Source organism: Eretmochelys imbricata, chromosome 16, assembly GCF_965152235.1.
Source record: "Eretmochelys imbricata isolate rEreImb1 chromosome 16, rEreImb1.hap1, whole genome shotgun sequence".
In the NCBI taxonomy this organism is placed as follows: Eukaryota; Metazoa; Chordata; order Testudines; family Cheloniidae; genus Eretmochelys; species Eretmochelys imbricata.
This window is the reverse complement of record NC_135587.1, coordinates 10,116,040-10,142,230: the sequence shown is the minus strand read 5'-3', so window position 1 is coordinate 10,142,230 and position 26,191 is coordinate 10,116,040. Positions and strand designations below refer to the sequence as shown.

At 45.2% G+C, this 26,191-nt stretch overlaps 1 protein-coding gene across 1 annotated transcript; it reads left to right on the top strand.

Moving 5' to 3' along the window:
• Positions 1-2,628: 2,628 nt before the first annotated feature.
• On the top strand, positions 2,629-25,802 carry TNFSF15 (TNF superfamily member 15). Its single transcript, XM_077836093.1, has 4 exons — positions 2,629-2,826; positions 16,097-16,148; positions 19,631-19,672; positions 24,844-25,802. Exons 1-4 carry the CDS (start codon positions 2,629-2,631, stop codon positions 25,269-25,271), a joined length of 720 nt encoding a protein of 239 aa, XP_077692219.1. The 3' UTR covers positions 25,272-25,802.
• The last annotated feature ends 389 nt before the right edge of the window (positions 25,803-26,191 follow it).

Here is a 26,191-nt window from a genome sequence, read left to right as displayed (position 1 = left end):
CAATTTTCAGTTTCTCCATCAACACTCTGCTAGCTGCTGAAATGTTCAGTTTAAAGTTCATATAATTTACACAAAGTTCCTCCATATTCTTCACTGTTTTTTAGACTTGTTTTTGACCAGTTCATCATACAATACAAAGTTCCTTCAAAAACTGTTTTGCTCCAACAAACCAGAGCAGCTGGAGCAATTTCTCCTTGTTTTAATAGCAATGATGGGACCTTGGTATGTATGGCTTGTAGGGTTGCCAATTTTAGTTGGACGTATTCCTGGAGGTTTCATCACATGCCATAATCTTTAATTAAAGATTAATCTTTCATTCCTAAAGACTCCAGGACAATTCTGGAGGGTTGCCAACCCTGGCTTGGCTGAGTTTGTGTATTATTAACCAAACAATTACATTTCTAATTATTCTACTCTGTGGTCAAGTGTCCTTATAAACACACAATTTGGTTTCAGTTCCTTTTATTTAGTACCTTGTTCAGCACAGGTGTATTTCACTAACTTGATAGCATAAGCATGCTTGACTGCAAACATTAGCCTTACTTCTTCACTTTATCACCTAAACTAAAATAAATCAGTATGAATGCAACCCCTTTCTTTCCTAACAGGACTGCTCACAAGGAAAACCCCCTCATGAAAGTTTATATATTTTGCCCAAAGCTGTACCACTTACAATTGACTTCCCTTTCATATGCATTTTAATTATAATATTAGATTCCATCAAGTTCCCTATTTTACTACTGTATCTGGAACATCATATAACACCAATGTTTGATATTAATTTAATTAATTAATTTTAATTCATTTACTTTTTCACAGCCAGCGATAAAGGGGAAGTCGCTTTAGTTACACCAGCGGTACGCTCTTGCAAAAGACTGTAGCAACTCCGAGCTTCCTTTTGCAGAAATCTAGCCATCAGACCTTGGGTTTTTATTTTTTTAGCCCTCTGTTCTTTTCTACAAGGCTGGGCAATTCTTAAACAGTAATAACTGATCATTTTGGAGCCCCAGTTACTATAGAATGTAGCACTTCAGTTGAGAATTTCAGTGCACTAAACTCAGAAAGACCAATATTTAAAAGGAGAGCTTCTGATTTGTCACTGTTTTCCACCTCCTTGCAAGGGCTTCATCTAGAAGGGGTAAGTACAAAGTTCAGTGGGAACAACAAGTATACAGCTCTTATCAGGATCAGGCCCTTGCTGCAGCTGCTAATCTGCAGTCTGCCTTCTCCTCTCCTCTGATTCGCAAAAAGAAAAGGAGTACTTGTGGCACCTTAGAGACTAACCAATTTATTTGAGCATGAGCTTTCGTGAGCTACAGCTCACTTCATCGGATTGATTGATTGCCTCTAAATCATGCATAGACTATGCAAATGGGAGGGAGGGTAGCAGCAGCAGCCTTGTTCTGTGTTTGCTTACAGGGATCAGGCACAGCGGCAGTCCCATTATTTAAGGATGTGCTGACAAGTTATGCCAATGTAGGGAGGAAGGATGGGCACACATGATATACTGTCCCAAAGGAAGATACAGCATGTGCAATTCCTTCTGTATTCCAGAAAATCTGTAGAGGGATTGTGGCTCCCAAGCACTTCCTGGATCTCCCTGAGGATGACTGTTTAAATCAGATGGGACTGTTTAAATCACACCGTATGGCCTGATATTCTTTTTCCAGCTAATTTTATTGGGGTTATTAGCTGGGATCCTGATCTGCTCCTCCTAAGGTCAATCAATAAACTCCTATTGGCCCAGGACGTTCAGCTGACATTACAATATCAGCCCACCAATAAAATAAGATGACCCTAAAGCATGCAGTGTATAGCAGAGACACTACCCTTCTCCTCTCCCTTCCTAACCAGTGACAACAGGCGCCCGGGAATTTGCACTGAAAAGAACCCCTCAAACACAGAAACTGGGTCCAACATTTTTCCAACCTGCAAAGAAGTTTGGTTTCACCTCAGAAACAGGCAGGAATCCAAATCAGCTCTTGTTTTGGGCCAGATCCTGAGAGTGGTTGCCTGAGCATCTCTGGATGGGCACCACTCACCTCCACACTCCCGCCAAAGTTAGGAATCACTCAGCATTTCTCGGGATCAAGCCCTTTATCAGAGTCACTTTACCTGTCCCTAAACAATCACAGGACACTTGCCCGATCCGTCCTAGAGTTGAATGATGTTACTATCCTCAATTAAATTAGTGTACTCTGTAATTTTTGAGTGCAGTGTATTATTTCTGTGCTGATCTCTCACTTTCACTCCCATTGGTTTCATGTTCCCTTTTTCTGGGTGGAAAAGCTTTTAATCTGATCCATCTTAATTTATCCTGGTTCCACCCCCTGGGACTTTCCTAACTTCCTTCTGTAAAGGGAGGAAAAACTGACACAAGCATAGTACGTGCACCTCTCCAAGCTTAGCAAAAGTGGTGCTCTGTCTGTCTCCCTGAACTGGGTTTCTCTGTAGGCGGTGCATTCCTTGGGAGGGAGGGTGCATGTGTGTGTGGGGGGGGGGGAGAGCCATCCCACACTCAAGTGAGCTCTTATTTAATGGGGGTCTCCATGCAGGACAGCAAGCAGAAGAGATTTTCCTCCTCCCAGATTCTATTCCAAGGGAGAGGTGCACAAGCCAGTCACAGGGATGCAACACAGTGCTGAAATACCCCTGGAGGAAGCAGTTCATATGACCAATCAAGAATCCGGAATGGGTGTCAGGGAGGATCTGAAGAACATACGCTGTGCTGTCATTTTTTGCTTGTTCTCTGTCCTAGCCCTGGCATTGCCCACAGCCTATCTACTGGTTGGAAATCTCAGAGCCTACAAATCTGGCCCAGCTCAGGTAAGGAAATGCCATTTCTCAGTGATCTTAAGGAAAGGTTAAGAAAAAGACAAGAGAGTTTCTTTAAATATTTGGGTTTGGAGAAAGAGTTTGTGGCTTCTTGCTTTATGGATTTACGATTTCAAGGAAGAATGTTAAACAAACTTTTTGTTTCTTGCTTGCTTGCTTTTTCTTTCTTTCATGCACACAGTGAGGAAGGAGGAGGAAATCAGTTTTTTAATAGGCAGATTTTTCTTCATTTCTCTTTCTTGAGTTTAATAGGGTCAGAGGAGCAGGAACAATATTAAATCCTAACTGGCAGACTGAAGAAAACTCTATAGTCTAGCTCCTCAGCTAGTGTAAATTGCTGGTCGTGCCATTGAATTCAGCTGGGGATCTGGCTGACCATCTCTGTTCCACCTTTTTCTGATTGAAGCTGAGAGCTCTCTTGTCTCTTATTACAGGCTGAAAGGACCCTATTTCACCAGCCACCTGCTAAATGTCATTAATGTGTCCATCCATCTATTTGTGGGTTGTGTTTGTGTCAAATACCCATATGTGTGTGTGTGTGTGTATCAGATGGGTGAGAACTATTCATTTCAGCACCAGAGTCACATGCAGATTCAGATTTCCCTGGGATTTACTATGGTGGTCCAGTCTGGGCTAATTATTGGGAGTGACCCTAATCCCAACATTCAAATCCTCATCTAAATCTTGATCAAAAGTTTCCCAAAGTTCAGAAGCACTGGATTCAGGGGATAGTTGCAGGTCCATCTCTAATAAACAGCTGGACATCTATCTCCACATGCATACCTCTGTAGGTATGTGTCTTTCAACTCTGTGCTGCTGCCCTCCACATCAGCTTTTTAAGCAGGTGCATATTCTCATTGATGTCAATGGGATTACCCACCTGCTTAAAAGGTAAGCCAATGTATGATTGTTTGCAGGAGTGAGACCTTCATGAATTTCAGCTTTACGCTTGAAGTTCACTCTTTGCTCATTTGTATGAACAAAGCTTCAATTGAATGAATACCATGAACAACAATAATCAAGAGGTACTAATATACTGAATATGAGCCTTATTTCTATTCTGGCACTAGGTTTTTATACTCTTTGACATGCAGTTGTGTAGATATAGGTACAAACACACACACAGTGAAATCAGAGCTAGGGGCTCACTTCTAATACATACAGTTCTTGGTCAAAGACTTTATAATCTCTCCAGGGTGTCAAATACAATATTAGTTCTAGACTGTCTTTACTTACTGTGTTTGCTGGTTGCTTAGATGAATGCGTAAGGCAGATTTCCTGTTTATATCCACAGCTGTACAATGTGTGTGAGTGCATGTTTGTATACGGAGAAGCTGTATAAAACCGCTTAGAAACACACAACTCTTAAATCAGAAATTCTCTTCCCAGCTTTCACATTGACTCACTGTGTGGCCTCGTGACTTTGGTGAGTCACTTAACTGCTCAGTGCCTCTCGCTGTCTGCTATTGTGGTTTCTATAGTGCCCATTACTGTAATACCTTAGCACAACACCTTACACTGAATTCTGAATGGTTGGACTTCTGCATCTGGGCAGAGTTTACTGCTGACTTTAGTCCCTATACTGTCAGCCTATCAGTGCAGGGACTGTGTCTTTCTATATATTTGTACAGCACCTAGCACAATGGGGGTCCAGATCCTGGTCGGGGCCTCTACATGCTGCCACAATTGAAATAATAAAATAACAATCTGTCAAATGATATTAAAATTTACCTGGCTCACAGGTGTGTTGTACATTTTAACGAAGTAATGCTGGTGAATGCCCCTGAGATCTTCAGATAGAAGATCCTTTGTAAGCATTAAGGATTGCTTCATTCTGGACAATATTATTGTATATTATATTTATACATATTCATGAAAGGTAATTAGTGCATGTCTCTTGATATTACTCTAATATCTGGCTGTTATGATCGAATGAAGTATAGTATATGAAAATCCCAGTCTGCAAAAGTAAAATCATCATAGCTGGAAACTTGCCATCTGTCTCTCTGCCAAGTGGAGAGGGCGGAACATACTTATCCTGCTGTATTATTTACTGCACTCAATAAACCTTTCACTTGCTCCATTGAGAACTGAGTCAGTCAGTGACTAGCAGCTGTGAAGTAGTCATGGGTGTGTTTGACTTTCCTTGAGAACTTTCTTCTAATGCCTCCAAAAACCAGTGCTCTGAACTGAATATGGGTTCCTCATATGTGCCCTGTCCTGTAGCCATGACCCATAGGAGCAGCTCCTTTCATTCCAATGGGAACACTATCAGGAATGCAGGTGCTCCAACAAAGTCTTTTCTTTTCTAAACATTTTTTTAAAAGAACCCAGAAAAATCCCTTTTGATCTAATTCATTCCCATTAGTCTTTTAAAAAATTTGAATTGTACTGGTTAAGGGCATCTTTTTGTCAGACCACCCTCCATCATAATTAGCAGTCCCATCTAAGAAGAAAAGGACTGAGGGCTAAATGGTGGTTTGACCTCTCAGAAGCGAGTGAGAGCTCCTGTCTACCCCCAACCACTTACAGTTCTGCACAGGTTCCCTGGACTTTGGGTCTGGGCATGTAGGAATAAGCTGAAACTGTGTTCCCATTGATTGCCCCTGAAAGCAGGTGGACTGCTTGCTGCCCTCTAAAGCAGAAGATTAGTGGTGAGGAGACCAGTGGAGAGGATAATGGGAAAAGCCTTCTCTCGTCTCCACGACAGTGCTGAGTTGCTCGGCTGAGCTGCCCTGGGAGTGGGCGTTCATTTTTTGCCATGTTATAAGCTAGCCGTAACTCTTTTCCCTCAGGAGCAAGAGGGAAGCGGGTGAGGGAGTTGTGCCACAAAGGGGTGTCTCTCCTAGGTCTATCGCAGGGCTGGTGCAGATTACATGCCACCCCTTGCACATGCATGTGCCTAAAGTCATATTCCAGCCCGGGACAAGCTTAGACTGTTGCCTGATCTTTAGAGGCATCCCTTGTGCGATAGAGCACCTGATAGGGACAACCTGGGCAAACTGGAAATTCTGCTTTCCTCATTGTATTGCACCTGGTCTGTGTAGAACTATGGGGTTTACGCTCCAGAGCTGCCTGCCTCGGTATCTTCCACCATCACCAACACCCGCCCCCTTTTCAAAATAACCGATACATCTTTTGTGCCCTAATTCTGAAACAGCTGCATCGCTGTCCCTTAGTGGTGTGGTGGCTTCAGCAACACATTTGTTTACCTGGCTAAATTTCATGTTATTGACTTTATTTAGAATATAACGAGCACTTAGTTCCTGCCATAGAGCCAACTAGTGGAGTGATGCACAGCTAGGAATGTGCCAGTTGCTGCCTTATCAGTCTTCTCAGTTAATCATCTGTAAATGAAAAGCAAAGTCTTAATTGCTGCTCTTTGCACTTAACTCCCATTGATGGCACTGGGATTTGGAGAGGTGGGTCAAAGGAGTCCTGAGGCTGGCAGGATCAAGTTTAGAGGGAAATTCACCCAAATAGAGAAGGGCAACATAAGGGTCTGCAGCTCACTTTGAACTCAAGCTGCGACTGTGAGAATGGTCTGCAGCCATGCAGACAGGCCTCCAAAGCCGCCAGCTGTGGCATGGATCTCTCCAGGCCAGATCTGCACTGGCCAGCATGGAGGCCAGTGATGAGGGTCAGAAGAGGAACCGAAAGGAACCATATTTATGCAAAGCCAATGGCCTCAACATACCATGCAAGTGGCGGAGGGAGGCTGAATCAGCTACCCCAGGACATAGGCTGGAGGAACGGCTGTGGGTGGGCTGAGCAGAAGCTTCACATCCTGGCCCCAGGTGTGTAGTTTTCACCTCCCAAACTTTGCCTGCATTATCACCACGGCCCAACTGGATAGTAATGACTCCGTATTTATGCAGGTATCATGGCATTTCCCTTGTGGCCCAGTCCAACTCCCATGAAAGTCAGTGAGTCTTTTGATCGGCTTACATGGGAGTCGGATCAGGCCCTTAAAGCACAGGTCAAGCTTAGGCAATATTCCATGCCTGGAAATGACACAAAATAAATTTGGTGCATATATTATATCAGGAAGAGGAGGTGGATGAGGCATTTCTAGAACAAATAAAAGAAATAGCCAAAACATCAGACCTGGTAGCAATGGGGTATTTTAACAACCTGACAACTGTTGGAAAAGTAATATGGTCAAATACAAACTCTCCAGTAAGTTCTTGGCATGTATTGCAGACAATTTTTGTTCCAAAAAGTGGAGGAAGTCACCAAGGGGACAGGTGTTTTAGATTTGATTCTAACAGGGAGAAATTAGTAGCGAATCTGAAGGTGGAAGGCAATTTGAATGAAAGTGACCATGAAGTGACAAATTTCATTATTCTAAGGAAAGGAAGGTGTGAGAGCAGCAGAATTAGGACAATGGACTTCAGAAAAAAACAGACTTTAACAAACTCAGAGAACTGATAGGGAAGGTCCCATGGGAAGACAATCTAGCGGAAAAAGAAGTTTAGGACAGTTGTCCGTTTCTTAAGAAAACAATATTAAGGGCACAATTGCAAACTATTCCAATGCGAAGGAAAGATAGAACCATATTGGCCCCTTCCTATTCTTCTTATCAGGAGCTCTTTAAATTATCCCAAAATCAAAAAGGAATCCTACAAAAAGTGGAAACATGGGACAACTGCTAAGAAGGATTACAAAAGAATAGCCCAAGCATATAAGAACAAAATAAAAAAGGCTAAGGCACAAAATGAATTACACCTAGCAAAGGACATAAAAGTCAACAAGAGGAGGTTCTTTGAATACATTAGAAGCAAGAGATACACAAAGGAACATGTAGGTCCTTTATTTAGAGGAAAAGGAGCACTAATAACTGATGACATCGAGAAAGGTGACAAGGTGTTTAATGTTTATTTTGCTTCAGTCTTCACTGAAAAGTTTAATGGTGACCAGATACTCAATAGAATTAATATTACCAACAAGAGGGAAGGCATGCAAAGCAAATAGGGAAACAACAGGTTAAGGAAATTTAGATAAGTTAGATGTATTCAAGTTGGCAGGGCATGATGAAATCCATCCTAGGATACTTAAGGAACTAGCTGAAGCAATTTCAGAACCATTAGCAATTGCCTTCAAGAACTCCTGGAAAATGGGTGAGGTCCCAGAAGAGTGGAGAAGGGCAAATATGATAACTATCTTTAAAAGGGGAACCAAGAGGACCATGGGAATTATAGGCCAGTGAGCCTGACTGGTCAGTATCTGAAAAAGATACTGGAACAAATTATTAAACAATCAGTCTGTATGTACCTGGAGGATAATAAGGAATAGCCAGCATGGATTTGTCAAAAACAAAGCATGCCAAACCAACCTAAATTCCTTCTTTTTGGGGATTACTGGCCTAGTGGTTACAAGGGAAGCAGTAGATGTGATATATCTTGATTTTAGTAAAGCTTTTGAGATAGCCTTGCATGATATTCTCATAAGAAAACTAGGGGAAAGTGGTCTAGGTGAAATTATTATAAGGTGGGTGCCCAACTGGTTGAAAGACAGGACTCAAAGAATAATTATCAATAGTTCGCTGTCCAACTGGGAGAGTGTACCTAGTGGGGTCCCACTGGGATCAATCTGGGGTCTGGTACTATTCAATATTTACATTAATGAGTTGGAAATGGAGTGGAGAGCCCACTCATAAAATCTGCAGATGACACCAAGCTGGGAGGAGTTGAAAGCACTTTAGAGGACAGGATTAGAATTCAAAACAACCTTGACAAATTGGACAATTGGTAGGAAATCAATAAGATGAAATTCAATAAAGACAAGGGCAAAGTACTGCCCTTAGGAAGGAAAAGTCAAATGCACAACTACAAAATGGGGAATACCTGGGTAACGTGTAGTTCTGCTGAAAAGGAACTGTGGGCTACAGTGGATCACAAATTGAATACAAGTCAGCAATGTGGTGCAGTTGCAAAAAAGGCTAATATCACTCTGGGGTTTATTAACAGGAGTGTTGTATGTAAGACGCAGAAGGTAACTGTCCTGCACTACTCAGCACTGGTGAGGCTGCAGCTGGTGCACTGTGTCCAATTCTGAGTGCCACATGTTAGGAAAGATGCGGACAAACTGCAGAGTCCAGAGGACAGCGACAGAAATGATGAAAGGTTTAGAAAACCTGACCTTTGAGAAAAGGGTAAAAAACACATATTTAGTCATAAGATGAGAAGGCTGTGGGGTGGGGGAGACACACCTGATAACAGTCTTCATAGAATCATAGAATCATAGAATATCAGGGTTGGAAGGGACCTCAGGAGGTCATCTAGTCCAACCCCCTGCTCAAAAGCAGGACCCATCCCCAATTAAATCATCCCAGCCAGGGCTTTGTCAAGCCTGACCTTAAAAACTTCTAGAGAAGGAGATTCCACCACCTCCCTAGGCAACGCATTCCAGTGTTTCACCACCCTCCTAGTGAAAAAGTTTTTCCTAATATCCAACCTAAACCTCCCCCACTGCAACTTGAGACCGTTATTCCTTGTCCTGTCCTCTTCCACCACTGAGAATAGTCTAGAACCATCCTCTCTGGAACCACCTCTCAGGTAGTTGAAAGCAGCTATCAAATCCCCCCTCATTCTTCTCTTCTGCAGACTAAACAATCCCAGTTCCCTCAGCCTCTCCTCATAAGTCATGTGTTCCAGACCCCTAATAATTTTTGTTGCCCTTCGCTGGACTCTTTCCAATTTATCCACATCCTTCTTGTAGTGTGGGGCTCAAAACTGGACACAGTACTCCAGATGAGGCCTCACCAATGTCGAATAGAGGGGGACGATCACGTCCCTCGATCTGCTGGCAATGCCCCTACTTATACATCCCAAAATGCCATTGGCCTTCTTGGCAACAAGGGCACACTGCTGACTCATATCCAGCTTCTCGTCCACCGTCACCCCTAGGTCCTTTTCCGCAGAACTGCTGCCTAGCCATTCGGTCCCTAGTCTGTAGCTGTGCATTGGGTTCTTCCGTCCTAAGTACAGGACCCTGCACTTATCCTTATTGAACCTCATCAGATTTCTTTTGGCCCAATCCTCCAATTTGTCTAGGTCCCTCTGTATCCTATCCCTGCCCTCCAGCGTATCTACCACTCCTCCCAGTTTAGTATCATCCGCAAATTTGCTGAGAGTGCAATCCACACCATCCTCCAGATCATTTATGAAGATATGGTAAGGGCTGTTACAAAGAAGTCTGTGATCAATTGTTCTCCATGTCCACTGAATGTAGACCAAGAAGTAATGGGCTTAATCTTCAGAAGGGGAGATTAAGGTTAGATATTAGGAAAAACTTTCTGTGTATACAGGTAGTTAAACTCTGGAACAAGGGAGCTTGTGGAATCCCCATCATTAGAGCTTGTTAAGGGGTGGCCTAGGTATACTAAGTCTTGTCTCAGTACAGGGGGCTGGACTTGATGGCTTCTTGAGGTCATTTCCAGCCTTGCATGTCTATGATTACCCAGGCATGTGTATTCATATGCATGTCCACATAACACAGAATCTGGCCCCTCCAAAAGGCTTGCTCTCTTCTTGTGTAAAGAGCAAGAGAGATGGATGTGACCTGAATACAGCTGCTGATTAATCTTTATGGCCCCACTGTTCCTAACTATTTTGCTGCATTCAGGTTTGTAATGTGGACACCCCCTTTCAAAAGGACGCAATAAAATGAGATGCGTGGGAGGGGGATCTTTAGCTGTTTTCTTTTGATTTAAACGTTAAACGTTTATAAATGGTACTTTTGGCCACTTTTGGAATTGAAAGCCCGTGGCAGCTTTTTGCATACCGCAGACTTCACAGGAACTAAAGCTGCCATTTCATAGAATTATAGGACTGGAAAGGACCTCGAGAGGTCATCTCGTCCAGTCCCCTGCACTCATGGCAGGATTAAGTATTATCTAGGCCATCCCTGGCAGGTGTTTCTCTAATCTGCTCTTAAAAACCTCCAGTGATGGAGATTCCACAAACCCCCTGTGCAATTTATTCCAGTGCTTAACCACCCTGACAGTTAGAAAGTTTTTCCTAATGTCCAACCTAAACCTCCGTTGCTGCAATTTAAGCCCATTGCTTCTTGTCCTGTCCTCACAGGTTAAAGAGAACAATGTTTCTCCCTTCTCCTTGTAACAACCTTTTATGAACTTGAAAACTGTTATCATGTCCGCTCTCAGTCTTCTCTTCTCCAGACTAAACAAACCCAATTTTTTCAGTCTTCCCTCATAGCTCATGTTTTCTAGACCTTTAATCATTTTTGTTGCTCTTCACTGGACTTTCTCCAAATTGTGAGAAATTTGTGTGTCCAGAATTGGACACAATATTCTACTTGAGGCCTAATCAGCTCCTAATCAGGAGATCCTTGTCTTCTAATTAGCTCTGGGGTGGGATTTTTCAGAAGCACTGAAGGCAGGTTTAACTGTGTTCCCATTGCAATCAATGGGAGCTTTTCCACAGACTTCAGTGGCAGCCAAAGGGTGATGCCGTGGACTTCTGAAAAATACCAACCTAATCAAGAATGGGAAATAAGAAAACTCTCCAGTATAATTTTTAAAAGGACTAATTTTTAAAGTATTTCATTTTGAGGTCTATAAATGATACCCCTTTATTGTACGATAACACAGCATCTTTCAGCCCAACTGATCTTTACTATGCAGTATATACACATTATATACATGAACAAACTATTCAAAATAACTAGCGCTTTTCATCATATGATTTCAAAGCAAATCAATATCATTATCCCCATTTCACAGTTAGGGGAACTGAGGGAGAGATAAGGGAAGTGATGTGCCCAAGGTCACCCAGCAGGCCACTACCAGAGCCAGGAATAGAACCTAGATTTCCTGAGTCCCAAACAAGTGTTCTATCCACTAGGCACCACTACTTCTCTTCTCCATTTTATTCACATTGGGTTCTTCCCCCCTCGGAAAACTAAAACTTTTGGCCTAAAATATAAATTGTTTTGATTTTCAGCCAAACATATTTCAGTTGTTAGCCATTCCACCCCCAATTTTTGTCCCCAAAACACTCTAAGTTTTTGGCAAAAAGTCAAAACTTTTCATAGAAACAATCAGCTCTACTTAAATCTCAAGGGTTCTGATTATGTAAGGTTCTTGAGCAAACTACATAAGCAGGGATCTAACTTTGAGGATGGAGTACCACTGAAGTAAATAAATAGAGCTGTTCACATGCTTAAAGTTAGGTGTGTGCTGAAGTATCTTGCTGAATCAGGGCCAAACACAGCTTTGTTATGGCATATGTAACTACCTTGACATTTCAGTGATTACAGCTGTCATTAAAGTCGCTTGGGGGAGGAGTGTTCCCAAGGGAATTCCCGCACTATGGCCTTATAAAGTCCATCCAGGGAAATTACACATTCAGCTGACCATGATGCTGCACATTGCATCATAAATTACAATTGTATTCAAACATCCCAGCGATCTTGTGAGCTCTTGCAGAAGACAATGTAATATTCAGTACCAAGCAGCTGCCTCATCTCAAACAGTTCAAGGTCAACATGACAAAGGGTGTTCTTCCTGATTCCTTCCTATCTTGCAGACAGTGCCCCTGCAGTTTTCACTCGGGTCTTTTAGATCATGCTTTTTCTGCTGGGGGGGAGTGGTACGGCGGGAAGGCAGGGGCAGAGGCGGTGTAGCTGGGGAAGGGACGGAATTTTCTGTTGCAATTTTTTTCTTTTCTCCAGATTTTTTTTTTTACATAATTTAGCTATTGGGAAATTACCATTTTATAAGTGGCTTAGCTGTCTCCTAGACCACACATGCACCTCAGCATTGGGCATCCATTTTAAAATCTCAAGCCTCAATGCACCACGCGCCAGGCTCAACTCCTGGTGAGGGTTGTCACAGTTCAGGGCAACTTGTACCTGTATTTCCCCACAGTGGTGCTCTCAGGCTTCCAACTCCCCATCTGTTGCCTTTTTTGGGGGTGGGGGGGGTGGGGGGGAGACCCATATCTCACTCCCTTCTGAGCAGGGTATTTCCAGACTGCACGGTTGCCTGCCTTCACTTTGTTATTCTCAGCAGCCACAGGCTGCCCCAGCATGTGCTGGCTTTCTATTCAGGGACTGATGACAGAACGATTGTCCGCAGTTATAAGTTGCCGTGCAGTTCTTTCTAATACAAGCCTATTTTATTCTTAAGGTAAAAGCACTACAGAGAAAACCGTTACCAAAAAAATATATATAATAATAAAGCCCCTACCCCAATGCTAATAAGCTTAGCAGCCATCACCCCAACTCGAACATGATCTCTGGCTGGAGCAGTCCTTCAGCACCCCACCCAAGAGATTTCCTTTGTGGTCTCAAATTCATCACAGCCTCGGCTCAGAACTAGCACATTCATAACATGTTTATTCTACTCTGTACACTGTTTAGGAGTCTTTGATCTGGAGTTTCCTGGAGCATGTAATAAATATACAGCAGCTTCTCCTCACGAAGGTATAGCTTCAAAAGGGTGGATTGGAAGTGGGTCATTTGCATTCCCAAATGTACTTCCTAGGAAATCCATTTCACAGGTGTTGTTTCAAATAGCCCTTTGAAGTTCCTAATACCTTCCAGACATTGCATTAGTGAGTCAATCTCCGAGAGAAGGTACAAACATACAATTCCACAATAACACAGACACAATTGCATTTTCAAAACAATGGACTCCAAAGCTGTTAAAACTAATTCAGCAAGGTTTAACTTAATTCAGTAAAGTTAATTCAGGATATTGTCCGTCTGCCATGAAGCGAACTCAGCCATTCATTCTCCTTTTGCCCATAGAGTCATAGAAGCATAGGACTGGAAGGGACCTCGAGAGGTCGTCTAATTCAGTCCCCTGCACTCATAGCATGACCAAGTATTATCTAGACCATGTTGGCATGCAGCATGTGTCCTCTTCCCCCAGAAGCGGCTGATATTGTGTGTGTGTGTGAAATAATCCAAGCTGGATAATATATGTATATAAACATTAAATATTATCACTGTTTTCTAGTAGTAATTGTCATTAACTCCAGTTGAAGATCTGGCCAATCAGCAGAGCTCCATTGAAACCAACTTACAATGAAATCTACTCTGATTGACACTGATTGAGAGTCTGGTCCACAAAGTGCATATGCATACAACATAAGCACACTCCTAGCAGACCCTGTCCTGCAGGGGTTCTCACACTTTTGCCTAGCCCTGGTTTTAACAGAGAGAGTTGGGGTCAGCTCCTCAGCTGCTGTAAATCGGTGTATGACACTGATTCACACCAGCTGGTGATCTAGCCGACTGTTGTCTCATGGACACCTGCTCTCGCTTTCATTATTGTATAGGCCGCCTTTTGTGCCATTTCTGTAGCAGCTACTGGAATTGGGTGCGGGGAGAAATAATATTAGAAGAGTCTTTAATGGAGAGTGCAGGGAGAGGCAATGGGTTGCTACAGTTTAGCAGCTGGAGAGGAGAAGAGTCAGCATCATGTGAGCAGGTTCTCCATAGACCATCAGCAAATGCTCCACAGTTTGAGAACCACTGTAAGTATTGTATGCCTCTAGGCATTGCTATTAAGATTTGGGGTGGGGGCGGGGGTTGCACATGCACAAACTACAGACCAGATCAGGGCTGGCCAACCTGAGCCCGAGAAGGAGCCAGAATTTACCAATGTACATTGCCAAAGAGCCACAGTAATATGTCAGCAGCCCCCCATCAGCTCCCCAACCCCTCTCCCAGCGCCTCCCACCCACCAGCAGCCCCGCCGATCAGCGCCTCCCCCTCTCCTCCCGCACCTCCCGATCAGCTGTTTCGTGGCATGCGGGAGGCTCGAGGGGGGAGGAGTGAGGGCACTGCAGGCTCAGGGGAGGGGGTGGGAAGGGGTGCAGTGGGGGCAGGGCCTGGGGCAGGGCCAGGGGTTGAGCAGTGAGCACCCCCAGCACATTGGAAAGTTGGCACCTGTAGCTCCAGCCCCGGAGTCGGTGCCTAGACAAGGAGCCGCAGATTAACTTCTGAAGAGCCGCATGTGGCTCCGGAGCCCCAGGTTGACCACTCCAGACCAGATCCTCAATCAGCCTAGCTCCATTGGCTTCAAAATTTTGCTGATTTATATCACCTGAGAATCTGGCTGAACAGAACCAAAGTCTTGCAAGAATGCAGGCACTCCACCTATGGGGGTTTGAATGGGAAAAGCCAGCCCCAATGGCAGGCATCTGACTGGCAAGTGGTAACCGGCCTTCCTGTTGCTTTGCATAAATGCCTTTTGTCTTTGGCACAGACCAAGTCAATATTATGCTGCAATATTTACAGTGCGAGTCTGAATGGGCTTCACAGGGACTCTGGCTCTCAGATAGGGAGAGTGATTTAGCAAGTTATTAGACAAACAAAACTGACCCTTCCTCTGTCAAGTGCTTGTTTACTTGCAAGGTTAGTTCTCTGCCACTGAGAGTTCTTGGCTCCTTTTCGTTACTGATCTGTCTTTCACACAAACTCTTTCCCCAATGCCTTTAGAGAACGACATGATAGAGTTACAGATTCACATAATAAAGAGCAAAGGGAGAGAGGAATCGCAAGCTACAGAAGTAAGGGAGAAATTATGGGACAGATCCTCAGCTGCTGTACATCAATGTACCCCCATCCAGAGGAGGTCTGACACCAGCTGCGGATCAGGCCCACTATGATAAGAAAGAATCAGGGTCAGATCCTGGCTTCCAGCTCTAAGCTCTGTGCATTGTCTCACCTCTGCATGACTTGCTCCCCTCCCTGAGGTGTAGGAGATGTTCAGTGGTAGGCTGGGGATGGGAGGGAGTGGGGCTGGATGGAGTTGTGCTCCACACTCCCTGGTTGGCAGAACTGTCCCTGGGTGACTGCTCTGGGTGGCATAACTTAGAGTAGCCCTTAGGCCTTTCTGAATTATTCCATGGGCAATTTCAGGCTCTGGCTGAGCCAGGAAGCAGGAAGATGCTTTGGAGCCACCGTTCTCCCACCCCAGGTCCCATGCTTAGCACAGATCAGCCAGACCTGGGAACCTGTCCTGTGTGTGTGAGACAGAGGGATATTGGAAGGCTGTGGAAGAGAAGGCTCTTGCACCAACAACTGAAACTACTTGGGGGTTTGTACTTCAGGCTCAGTTCAGATGTAAACAAATATTGTTGTCTCTTCTGTCTCCTGAGGCAATTGCCAAAGGCTAGATAGACTCTTTTGATGAAAATATTACATACACAGACAGGCCTCTGCTCTCCAGGGTTTGTCTTGTCTCAATCACCTGAACACTAACTGCTTGTGAATCTATTCGCAGGTTGCAGATGAAAGCGTGTCTAGATTCCTAAAGCAACAGACATCACCAATTTGTAAGTTTGCCAGTCCTTTCCTTCTTCTATAAAACCTTCTGTTCATTCACGTGTCCACTGGGGGTGGTACCTGTACAAATTCCTCACGGCAGCTAAATGTAGGAGCAAGGCTGATAGGCAGTGTTTTTTGTAACTGGGTCAGCCCCAAGATATTAGACACAGGGTGGGTGAGGTAATATCTCAAAAGAGTTTCTCTCTCACCAAGGAAGTTGGTCCAATGAAAGATATTACCTCACCCTCCTTCTCTTTCCACTATATGGAAATGCACTTTCCCAGGGCTATCAAGCAGAGATACCTGCCTTCTCTACTAACAACTAAGGGTTCCAAGGGATTCAAATGCCCATGTGTAATTGTAACATTGAGAAAACCCAGTCGTCGGTGAGCGGGATCGAACCTGGGACCGCTGGAGCTTAGTGCATGAGCTAAAAGCAAACTACCGCTTAGCTAAAGCTGTACAGCAGACTCATTATATATTTTTTTTCTCTCTCGCTTACTCTCTTTCGCTCTCGCTTGATGGGACAGGAAACCACACCCAGAAGGTGTGTGGGTTACATGGCCTTGAGACTTCTCTCCTCCCTGCCCCCGAAACTGGGAACAATACAAGTGCAATAGAGAGGGGCGTGGGAGGGTGTGTAGAGAGATATGTCCCATAAACACAAACATCCAAGGACAAAGGCTCCTGGGGACAGATTCTGAGAAACCTGGCACAAATTGCTCAGGAGGGACTGGGCAAAGGAGACTTTCTGCCATCTTTCTGCAGACCTGATTGGCTGCCTAGGAGCGGCGCTGCAGCCCAGAATCTCTTATAGTAGGAAGAGCTATATGGTAACCCTTTGTTTCCACTATTTCTGCTTGCTATCATTTGACTCGCTGGAGGGGGGCCAGGGAACTGTTCCTTTGGGAACAGAGGGTCTGGGAAACCCAGTGGATCAGGGGCTGGGCACTCCACTGAGGTGTTTGGAGATTGGAGATTGGAGATTGGAGACTGCTGGGTACCCCTTGAGAAGCATCACAACCTGCCCCTTCCTGACCCAGCTACTCTCCCAGCATGTCCCCTAGAGTTGAGCTTTGAGGTGGACATTATGCCAGGTCACTAATATCAAGCCCTATGCTACTTCTGCCCAGAGGGACTTCTTCCTCAGCAGCTCCTTCATGGGCCCTGTACACTGCCGAAATAGCGTATAGGAGCCAGACTGGGAGCCAGATCAGCTTCCTTTAGAGGAAAAGGAATTGCTTAGTGTGGTGCAAAGGGGTGTAACTAGAAGCCAAAGGAGATTAAAGTCCGAGAAAGTAAATTCAGGCTGAATGTCAGGAAAAGCTTCCTGCCAGTGAGATCTGTTACGCTATAGATCAGTCTCACCCGCAAAGGGGTGGAAGCCCTATCACTTGTATTATCTTAAAATTAGATTTCCCAAAGGAACCCTCTAAAGGAGGATGGGCTAGGTGACCTCGCAAGGATGGGGCAGCTCTTTGTCCTGCTAAAGGGCCTTCATACTGCTCTACAGTGCAACCCAGTCTTAAAACCATCACATCTGGCAAGTGGAGAATGGCACAAGGGAATCGTCTAGTAGCTTCTATGCCAGCTTCATCCCAGTTCCCAGTATAGGGGACATATCTTGGGGACAACTCTCCCCTGGTGATGCCCAGATGCTGGGATGGGCAATAGGCAACCAGGTACAGACAGTCCTGTGGCTAGTCTAGTCTACAGCAGGGAAGAGTCCAGCATCCACAAGGAACCAGAATTGGGGGCCGCAGGGTATACATGTGGTTTAAAGCCACCTTTGCAAACCTCCTCCTGAGCACAGCTCAGATGCATCCCAGGTTCTGGGATGTCTTTTCCATCTTTTTCATCTGCAATACTATGGGCTAAATCCTCTTGTGGTGCATGCTCCTGCAACCCCATCAAAGTCCCTGGAAGTTTGGGCAGGGTTAGAGCTGAAGGGTTGGGCTGAGAGTGAAGGTTTGAGTCAATAGAAAACATAAATGAAGGGAAAGGCTAGGAGTAGATAAGAATCTACATCTGAAACCACTTCCCTGTACTGTATTGTCTGTGTATGTGTATTAGCAGGAGAGTTGTAAGCAAGACAGGACAAGTAATTCTTCTGCTCTGTTCTGTGCTGATCAGGCTTCAACTGCAGTATTGTGTCCAGTTCTGGGCACCACATTTCAGGAAGGATGTGGACAAATTGGAGAAAGTCCAGAAAAAAGCAACAAAAATGATTAAAGGTCTAGAAAACGTGACATATCAGGGAAGATTTAAAAAATTGGGTTTAGTCTGGAGAAGAGAAGACGGAGAGGGGACATGATAACAGTTTTCAAGTACATAAAAGGTTGTTACAAGGAGGAGGGAGAAAAAATTTTCTTCTTAACCTCTGAGGATAGGACAAGAGGCAATGGGCTTAAATTGCAGCAAGGGCGGATTAGGTTGGACCTTAGGAAAAACTTCCTAACTGTCAGGCTGGTTAAACTGGAATAAATTGGCTAGGGCGTTTGTGGAATCTCCATCATTGGAGATTTTTAAGAGCCAGTTGGACAAACACCTGTCAGGGAAGGTCTCTAGATAATATTTAGTCCTGCCTTGAGTGCAGGGGACTGGACTAGATGACATCTCGAGGTCCCTTCCAGTCCTACAATTCTATGATATTAATGCTGCAGGGAAAATGTAGCTGGACGTGAAAGCAAACCCCAGCTCACTCTTGTTCTGTGGGCCAGACTCACAGGTGCCCTATGGGCTCTTTCGTGCCAGTGCAGCTGGTGCAAAGAAGGTAAAGTCCACCATTCCCCCACCCACCCCTTTCAACACAGGAGGTGGATGCCTCCTCAGCAATGGTCACCCAGTGCAGGAAGGACCATGGGTAAGCTCTGGGCTGGAGGAGAGAGGTATGGATGGGAGGGAAGGTGGGGAAGGAAGGGAGGAGCAGAGGCTGTGGCTGTCGCAGAGCTCAGGCAGGCTTGAGGAAGCAGTGCGGAGCTTGGGGAACAGAAAGATGGCATAAGAGGGGGAGTGGCTGGGTTGGTGCTGCAGGCCCTGAATAAGGGATGTGCAGACTGCCTCCTCTTTGCATTGGTGTAGGGATAAACCTGCCTTGTGGCTTTTTGAGCACAGTCTGACTATATTAGTATTGAAATGACAGAATGATAAAGGATGCCCTCATGCATGCTGAAATCTAATTCAAAGAAGAGGCTTTTGCTTTGCTTTTCGAGGGGGTGGGGTGGCGGTGTTTGTTTTAAAAGGATTTGCCAAGTTCTCACAAGCCTTGCAGTGAAATTGACAAGTCCTGGTGCTTGCTCAGTGATCCTATCAGCTCTGTCCAAAACTCCATTCCTGCCTGCCACAAAAAACAAACACAGAAAACCAGCCTAGACAAATAACTCATAAAACAGACCAAGGCGGAAATGAAGAGGGACTGCACAGAGTCTCTCTGTGAAGACTCATTCGGACTCGGATGTTTGCAAATGTTTTTTTTTTTTCTTAATTACAGCTTTAGTATCCAGTGCAGAAAAGCCAAGAGCACACCTAACAGGTAATTTAACTGTTCAAAAATGATATGCCTCCCTGGGTAGTTGTCACTCACATTGCACTGCACAGAAGCTCATCTCCAAAACACATATGCCTGATGGAAACTGACAGTCAGAAGTTGCCAGTCAGGAAAAGTAGGGGAAAGAAAGTCATCTCCTGTTTACACTCTCTGGGCCAGATCTCAAGCTGGTGTCTCTTGACTTAGCTTTACTGAGCTATGCTGATTTATACCAGTCGAGGATCTAGCCCTGTGTTCATACAGAGTGTCTGCAAAGCCAGGCACTTTATGAAAGATTCTCTTTATGGTTTTAAAAGGCTGCTTACAAAATGAACACTCGGGCTGGCGGCTGTTAGCAACTGCTAGAATGGCTGGTATTTTACTCTTCTGCTATACTTAATGGGACTATTTAAACAGAAAGGGCCTAGTTGTAGTCTCATCGTGATGTGACTCAGGAGTAACTCCACAGCTGTCAGTCAATGGAGCTAGAGCAGTTTAAGGGACAGGAGAACCAGGCCTTTAATATTCCATAAGGATCACAGTCTTGATTCTCTTCACTTACACCTTTTCCACGCCAGTAGAACTCCATTGACTTCAGTGGAATCACCCCTGATTTACACCAGCGTGCGCAAGAGAAGAATTAGGCTCAGTTGTGACTCTAAAGAGTCTGAGCAGTGGTGAGGAGGGGGAAGTGTCAGGAGGTATTATGCCTTTCTCAAGGACAGGAGTGGGGGTGTCAAAAGAATAAGAAAGGCTGAGGGAGCAGCCTGAAGGGTGCTCTTTGCTACACCCTGCTTAACAGGTGTGGCCAGCATTACCCCCAGCCATGCACTCATGGAGCTTGTCAGGTACATCTGCTCTGCAATAAAAAACCCGTGGCACAGACTCTCAGAGCCTGGGTCAATGGACTCGGGCACACAGGGCTTGGGCTATGGGGCTAAAAACTGCAGTGGGCTCAGGCTCTGAGAACCAACCTCCACCCCTTGTGGCGTTTCAGATCCCAACCTGCAGCCCACACCTGCATGTCAACCCTGCAGCCTGAGCCCTCCAAGCTCAAGGCAGCTGACACAGGCCAGCCATGGCCATGCGGAGGGTCTTTTATTGCAGTGTAAAGGTACCAGACCAGGGGATGATGCTTGATTCCTCTGTAGATGGGCTGAGGGGCAAGGAACTCTCAATATGCTCTAAACCCCTTCTTAGTCCCCTTTTTGAGGGAGGGGCATAATCATAGAATCATAGAATATCAGGGTTGGAAGGGACCTCAGGAGGTCATCTAGTCCAACCCCGGGCTCAAAGCAGGACCAATCCCCAGTTTTTGCCCCAAATCCCTAAATGGCCCCCTCAAGGATTGAACTCACAACCCTGGGTTTAGTAGGCCAATGCTCAAACCACTGAGCTATCCCTCCCCCCTATAACTGAGCCCTAACCTATTTCTATAGCTCCCAGATGAGAGAACCTGGGGGCAAGGACATATTGGGGGAAGTCAGTGGCAGAATGGCTGCCAGGTGGCTGGCACGGCTCTGATGGTTCAAGAATCTTGTGGACGGCTTCCAAGATCCCTCTGCCATGGTCAGACCTCCCGGCGTGGACTCTGGCCCTGATTCCAAAAAGCACTCAAAGCGCACGAGTAACTTTAAGCATGCGGGTAGCCCCACTGAAGTCAATGTGTACAGTTGTGCATGTGCTTAAACACTCCACTGAATCAGAGCCTAAGTTCCTATAGCTCTCGTAGCAGGGTTTTCCTCTCTGCGTTTGTCCTCAAGTTCCTCGCTAAAGCTAGATTGTGTCTTTTGACCCTTTTCCATGCCTTTTACTAATAATTTTTCAACACATCAGTGCAGATTTGCAGGAGAACAAGGTCACATTCATTGATAAAAGAGTCATTTGTGCACAGCCAGCGAGACATAGTCAGTCGCAAGAGATGCTGGACAAGAGACAGCCCCTCCTGCTGGCTCAGAATATTAGACTGTAGCTCTGTACTCCTGACGAATTAACTTCAAAAGCTTGTGTGATGTTCTCTTTGCTTCAGGGAAGCACCCAACAGTTGAATCAAATTTCTTTCAAACCCTTGAGTTTGCAAAATCTAGCTGGAAATCAGCAAGATTTCCGGTCCTCCTTGATCTGCCATTTGGGCACATTCGCTAGCTTGTACCTCCAACTGGAGAGGAGCAAGAAAAGGAAAATGACAAACACATTTTCAAGAAGTTCTCCTGTCTGTTTTGAAGCTCCAGAAAGGTTTGATTTGAGTTCTGGGCCATGAGGCAGAGGGTCTGTTCTTATTTTTCCTGTCCCTAGCCTCTACCCTTGTCACTGAAACGACATTCATTCCGATCACTGCGGGGGAGGAGGGGGATGTTAGTCACTACAAATCGTTAAGTAATAGCTACCACAGTGTGGTGATAGCTGAGCATTTCCCTAAATCCGTGCAGGAAACAACAGTCCTGTCTGTTACTCGTTGGGAACAGCTGGCCTTTTAAGGGTGACCACTGAATTTCTGGAGCCTGGAGCTGCTACTGTAGCACGAAGCAGCTTTAAATTTGTCCTAAATACCAGGCACAGCTGCTGCGGTGCACTCCAATGTGGGGGCCATGCTAGAGTGGGTAGGGAGCTGCATACATAGAGACCCCTACGCTCCAGCATCCCCAGCTGCTGAATTAGCCCTCAGGGAGCGTGGGGTGGGGAGGGAGGGGCTATTACAAGCTGCTGCAAATTAGAGCAGGCCTAAGGCTCCTCTAATTTATACCAAGGTTTGAACACCCCCTGGAAGCCCTGGGGAAGTGTGAGGTAGCAGACAGCCATTTGCTTTCCCTAAGCTGAGTTTCTATACCAAACAGAGCTCAGATGGAGCCAAAGCTCTGAGAACACTCTTCCTTCCACTCCAGATGCTCTTGCAATCCTTGTCTTCCCCCCCCCCCCCAATCTGTGTGCTTTACCTTTTTCTGGAGAAAAGTTAGAATGAACTAGAGCTCAAAATCCATTACTGCACGCCATCATAGTGTTATGCTGCTCAGCGAATACGCAAGGCATTACGGCTCATTCGCCTCTTCTGGGAGAAAACCAGTGCTAGCCAGTAGTTGTTGCAATGTTCTGGAAACGGGGTTTCAGACCAGATTGGGTACGTTTACACAGCCTGGGGCAGTGAGTCACCCAACCCAGGTCAACAGACCTGGACTAGCAGGGCTCACGCTAGTGCTCCGAACAGAACTGTGTAGACAGTGCTTTGAACTTGCGACTTGGGCTGGAGTTCGGGCTCCAAAGCCCACCCCCCGGCCCAGGCTTCAGAGCCCCAGGCACGACTGCAAAGCGCTGTCTACACATATGTTTTTAGAGTGCTAGCCCGTGCCCCATTAGCCCATCTGTCGATGTGGGCTGGGAGGGTTGCTTCTGCAGGCTGTGTAGACCTACCCATCCTGACCTGTTCTGAGCCCCCCGGACTTCCAGTGACGCCAACAGCAGCTGAGGCATCGCGCAGCCACACGCCCTTAATCCTGTTCCTTGTAGTAATTATGTGTGATCTTGCTGATCTCATACCACGCAGGGCATGCTTCGCAATTAAGTCTGGAAGAATTCCAAAGCTTTTCTCTTCTGTACTTAATTCATCCACTTTCCCCGAAATGGAATGATATGGAAAGAGAGCAAACATTCAATATTAACCCACACTCACACAAAAGAAAAGGTCTCATCTCTGGAAATCAGTTGCCTCTGTCTTGCCTGTTCGTTTATCCGTAGCGTTGTATGTTTCTTTTTATTGCCCAGAGAAGTCGGATGTTTTACTTTTCTCAGCTGTAACTTTACCGCAACAATTTTGTGTGACAAACGCAGTTACTAGGAAACTTGACTGCTGTCCCCTAGCAGAAATCACTCTTACACATAAAATATAGGGCTCTTGTTTTCCTAGCTACTGCCTGAGCTGAATTACAAACGGGGAAGAGAGATGATCAAAGCAGGAAGGGTAAAAGTCCCACTATGCCTCATCTCCATCCTCCAAACCCTGCAAAAATGAGAAGACAGAAATTGCCAGGCTGAATCAGACCTGGGGTCCATCTGCTCCAGTGTGCTGTCTCTGACAGCAGCCGTCCCCAGCTGCTTCCGAGGAAGGTACAAGATGCCCCACAGTAGGCAGATGTGGGATAATCTGCCCCCGGCAGAAACCTCATCTTAACCCTTCATAGTTAGAGACAGGTTTAAGCCACGAAAATAGTTTTGTACGGGACATGCAAGGAGGATGAGCTATGCAGATTCCACATGACTTTGGGACAGTGTTTGCAGTTGAAGCTGCCACCTATTTGGATTGGATTAACACCAAGGTGCTGATCATTTGTGGTCAGAAAAGATTCCATGCCACTTTTTCTCGAGGGCTGTCCTGGCTAAATGCAAGTTAGGGTAATGATAGACTGAAGGGTCTCTTGGATATGGGGTGTCTCACTGATCACTGTCCTGCACCATTATGTACAGTTGCTGTAATTATTCACACAGCTGCCCCAGAGCTGGCTGCATTTTAGGATGCTGTGAACTGGTGCATTGGGCCTTGGGGGTGGGGGTGAATTTCCCCCTTTCATGTGACCGGGCTGCACCCTGAGGAAGGATTGCCTTGTAAGTGCTGGCCTCGGATTCAGGAGATCTGAGCTTTAGTCTCAGGTTGCCAGAGACTTGCTGTGCAGCGTCGGGCACGATTTTCCGAAGTGACTAATGACGCCAAGTGGCTCAGTTCCAGGGTGCTCAAACCGAGACACCTTAAAGGGGACCCAGTGTCCAGTCCCTGAAAATTAGGTCCCTTTACAGCATCTCAAGGTGGGCACCCAAACTAGCTAGTTGAGTTTGAAAATCTGGGCATAATCGACCTGTGCCTCAGTTTTCCATATGTAAAATGGGAGTAATAATATTCCTTTCCTCTGACCCTTTGTTTGCCTTGTCTAGCTAGCCTGGAAGCTCTTTGGGGCAGATACTGTCTCTTACAAGGTGTATGTAGAGTGTTTATCCCAGTGGGGCTCTGATTTCATGTGGGGCCTCTGGGCACTACCGTAATACATGGCAGAGTGAGCCCTTACTAAAGAGAATGTGCTAGCAAGGTTGTTTTCTTTTGAAGGAATATATCATCTGAGTTATGCTCACTGTCACATATCCTGCTTGAACAGGGGAACCAACTGATTTCTTTCCTTTCTCCTTTATGTCCTCAGTTAAGAAACAAGATCTTTCACCACCCATGGGAAACCAGTTTCCAGTTCTCCAGTGGGAACACGAGCGAGGCTTAGCCTTCACCAAGAACAACATGAACTATACCAATAAGTCACTGGTGATTCCAAAGGCCGGGGATTACTACATCTACTCTCAGGTCACTTTCCGAGGGTCCACTCCAAATCACAGTAAACCAGGTTCCATAACGCAGATCATCACCAAAGTCACGGACAGCTACCCTGAGCCTACCCAACTACTGACTGCCACCAAAACTCTGTGTGAGATGGGAAACAACTGGTTCCAGCCAATTTACTTAGGGGCAGTGCTTTTCATGGAGGAGGGGGACAGGCTGATGGTCAATGTTAGTGATATCCAATGGGTGGATTACACTAAAGAACACAAAACATTCTTTGGTGCTTTTTTACTGTAGGTTCTAACAGCAACGAATAAGGGCTGCTTCTAATTAGGGCTCTGAATCAAGTGCATCACTAAAGTCACACAGGAGTTTTGCTAATGATTTTAGTGAGTGCAGGATCAAGATGTCCTAGTTCCAAGCATCTGTGCTCTCAAAAGCAGTTTCCTGACCTGTATTCTCCTTCACCTGTGTGGCTGCGGTGCCCATCATTATCCTTGGGGGAAGGAAAATTCAATTAAATGGCCCATCCCAATATTATACCAAATAGATCACACCACATCAAACCACAGAAACACAGAGGGAGGCAGAGGAGAGAAAAATCCATTTCCATGCTAAAGCTAGGAACCTCTTGCATGCCTACAAGTGTTGCATAGATAGTTTATAGGTGACCGGGAACAATAATCTCAAACAAATCAACTAAGCCTACATTCCACCTCCAATAAGCAACCCCCTTTGCCTTAAACAACCACTTTAAACTGTCCCCAAGTTTCCAATGTAATTTTGTTTGATCTTTCTTCAGATCACTCCTCTCAACAGGCAATTTGTTCTTGGCATGCCCTTAAAAATAGATTTGCTCAGTACTTTGTACTAAAATCGAAAATTAAATCTTCAAAGGCACTATGTAAATCATTAACTCTTTAATTAATCCCTTGCAACTGCCCTGGGAAGCAAATTAAAATGACTTCTTGCAGTTTGCAAAACAAGCCAATAGACAAAAACATTCCTGATATTTTTTCTCCCAAGAAATTTTGCAGGAAATGGTGGCCTATGTTGTTCTGGATCCATTTGCTGCCCAGAAATGGCTCTTTTCATAGCATTGCTGATGGGTTGTACCTTTTTACACTGGAACACACAAAAAATGTTAATGTTTCAGTGTAAAAATTCATCTCACTATGAAAAAAGTCCTAATATTAGAACAGGTTGAAAAACTGGAT

Coding starts and splice junctions, on each gene's coding strand:
- TNFSF15 (XM_077836093.1), top strand. CDS start 2,629: ATGCAACACAGTGCTGAAATACCCCTGGAGGAAGCAGTTCATATGACC. Junction 2,827..16,096: donor ACAAATCTGGCCCAGCTCAG/GTAAGGAAATGC, acceptor ATCTATTCGCAG/GTTGCAGATGAAAGCGTGTC. Junction 19,673..24,843: donor GCCAAGAGCACACCTAACAG/GTAATTTAACTG, acceptor TTATGTCCTCAG/TTAAGAAACAAGATCTTTCA.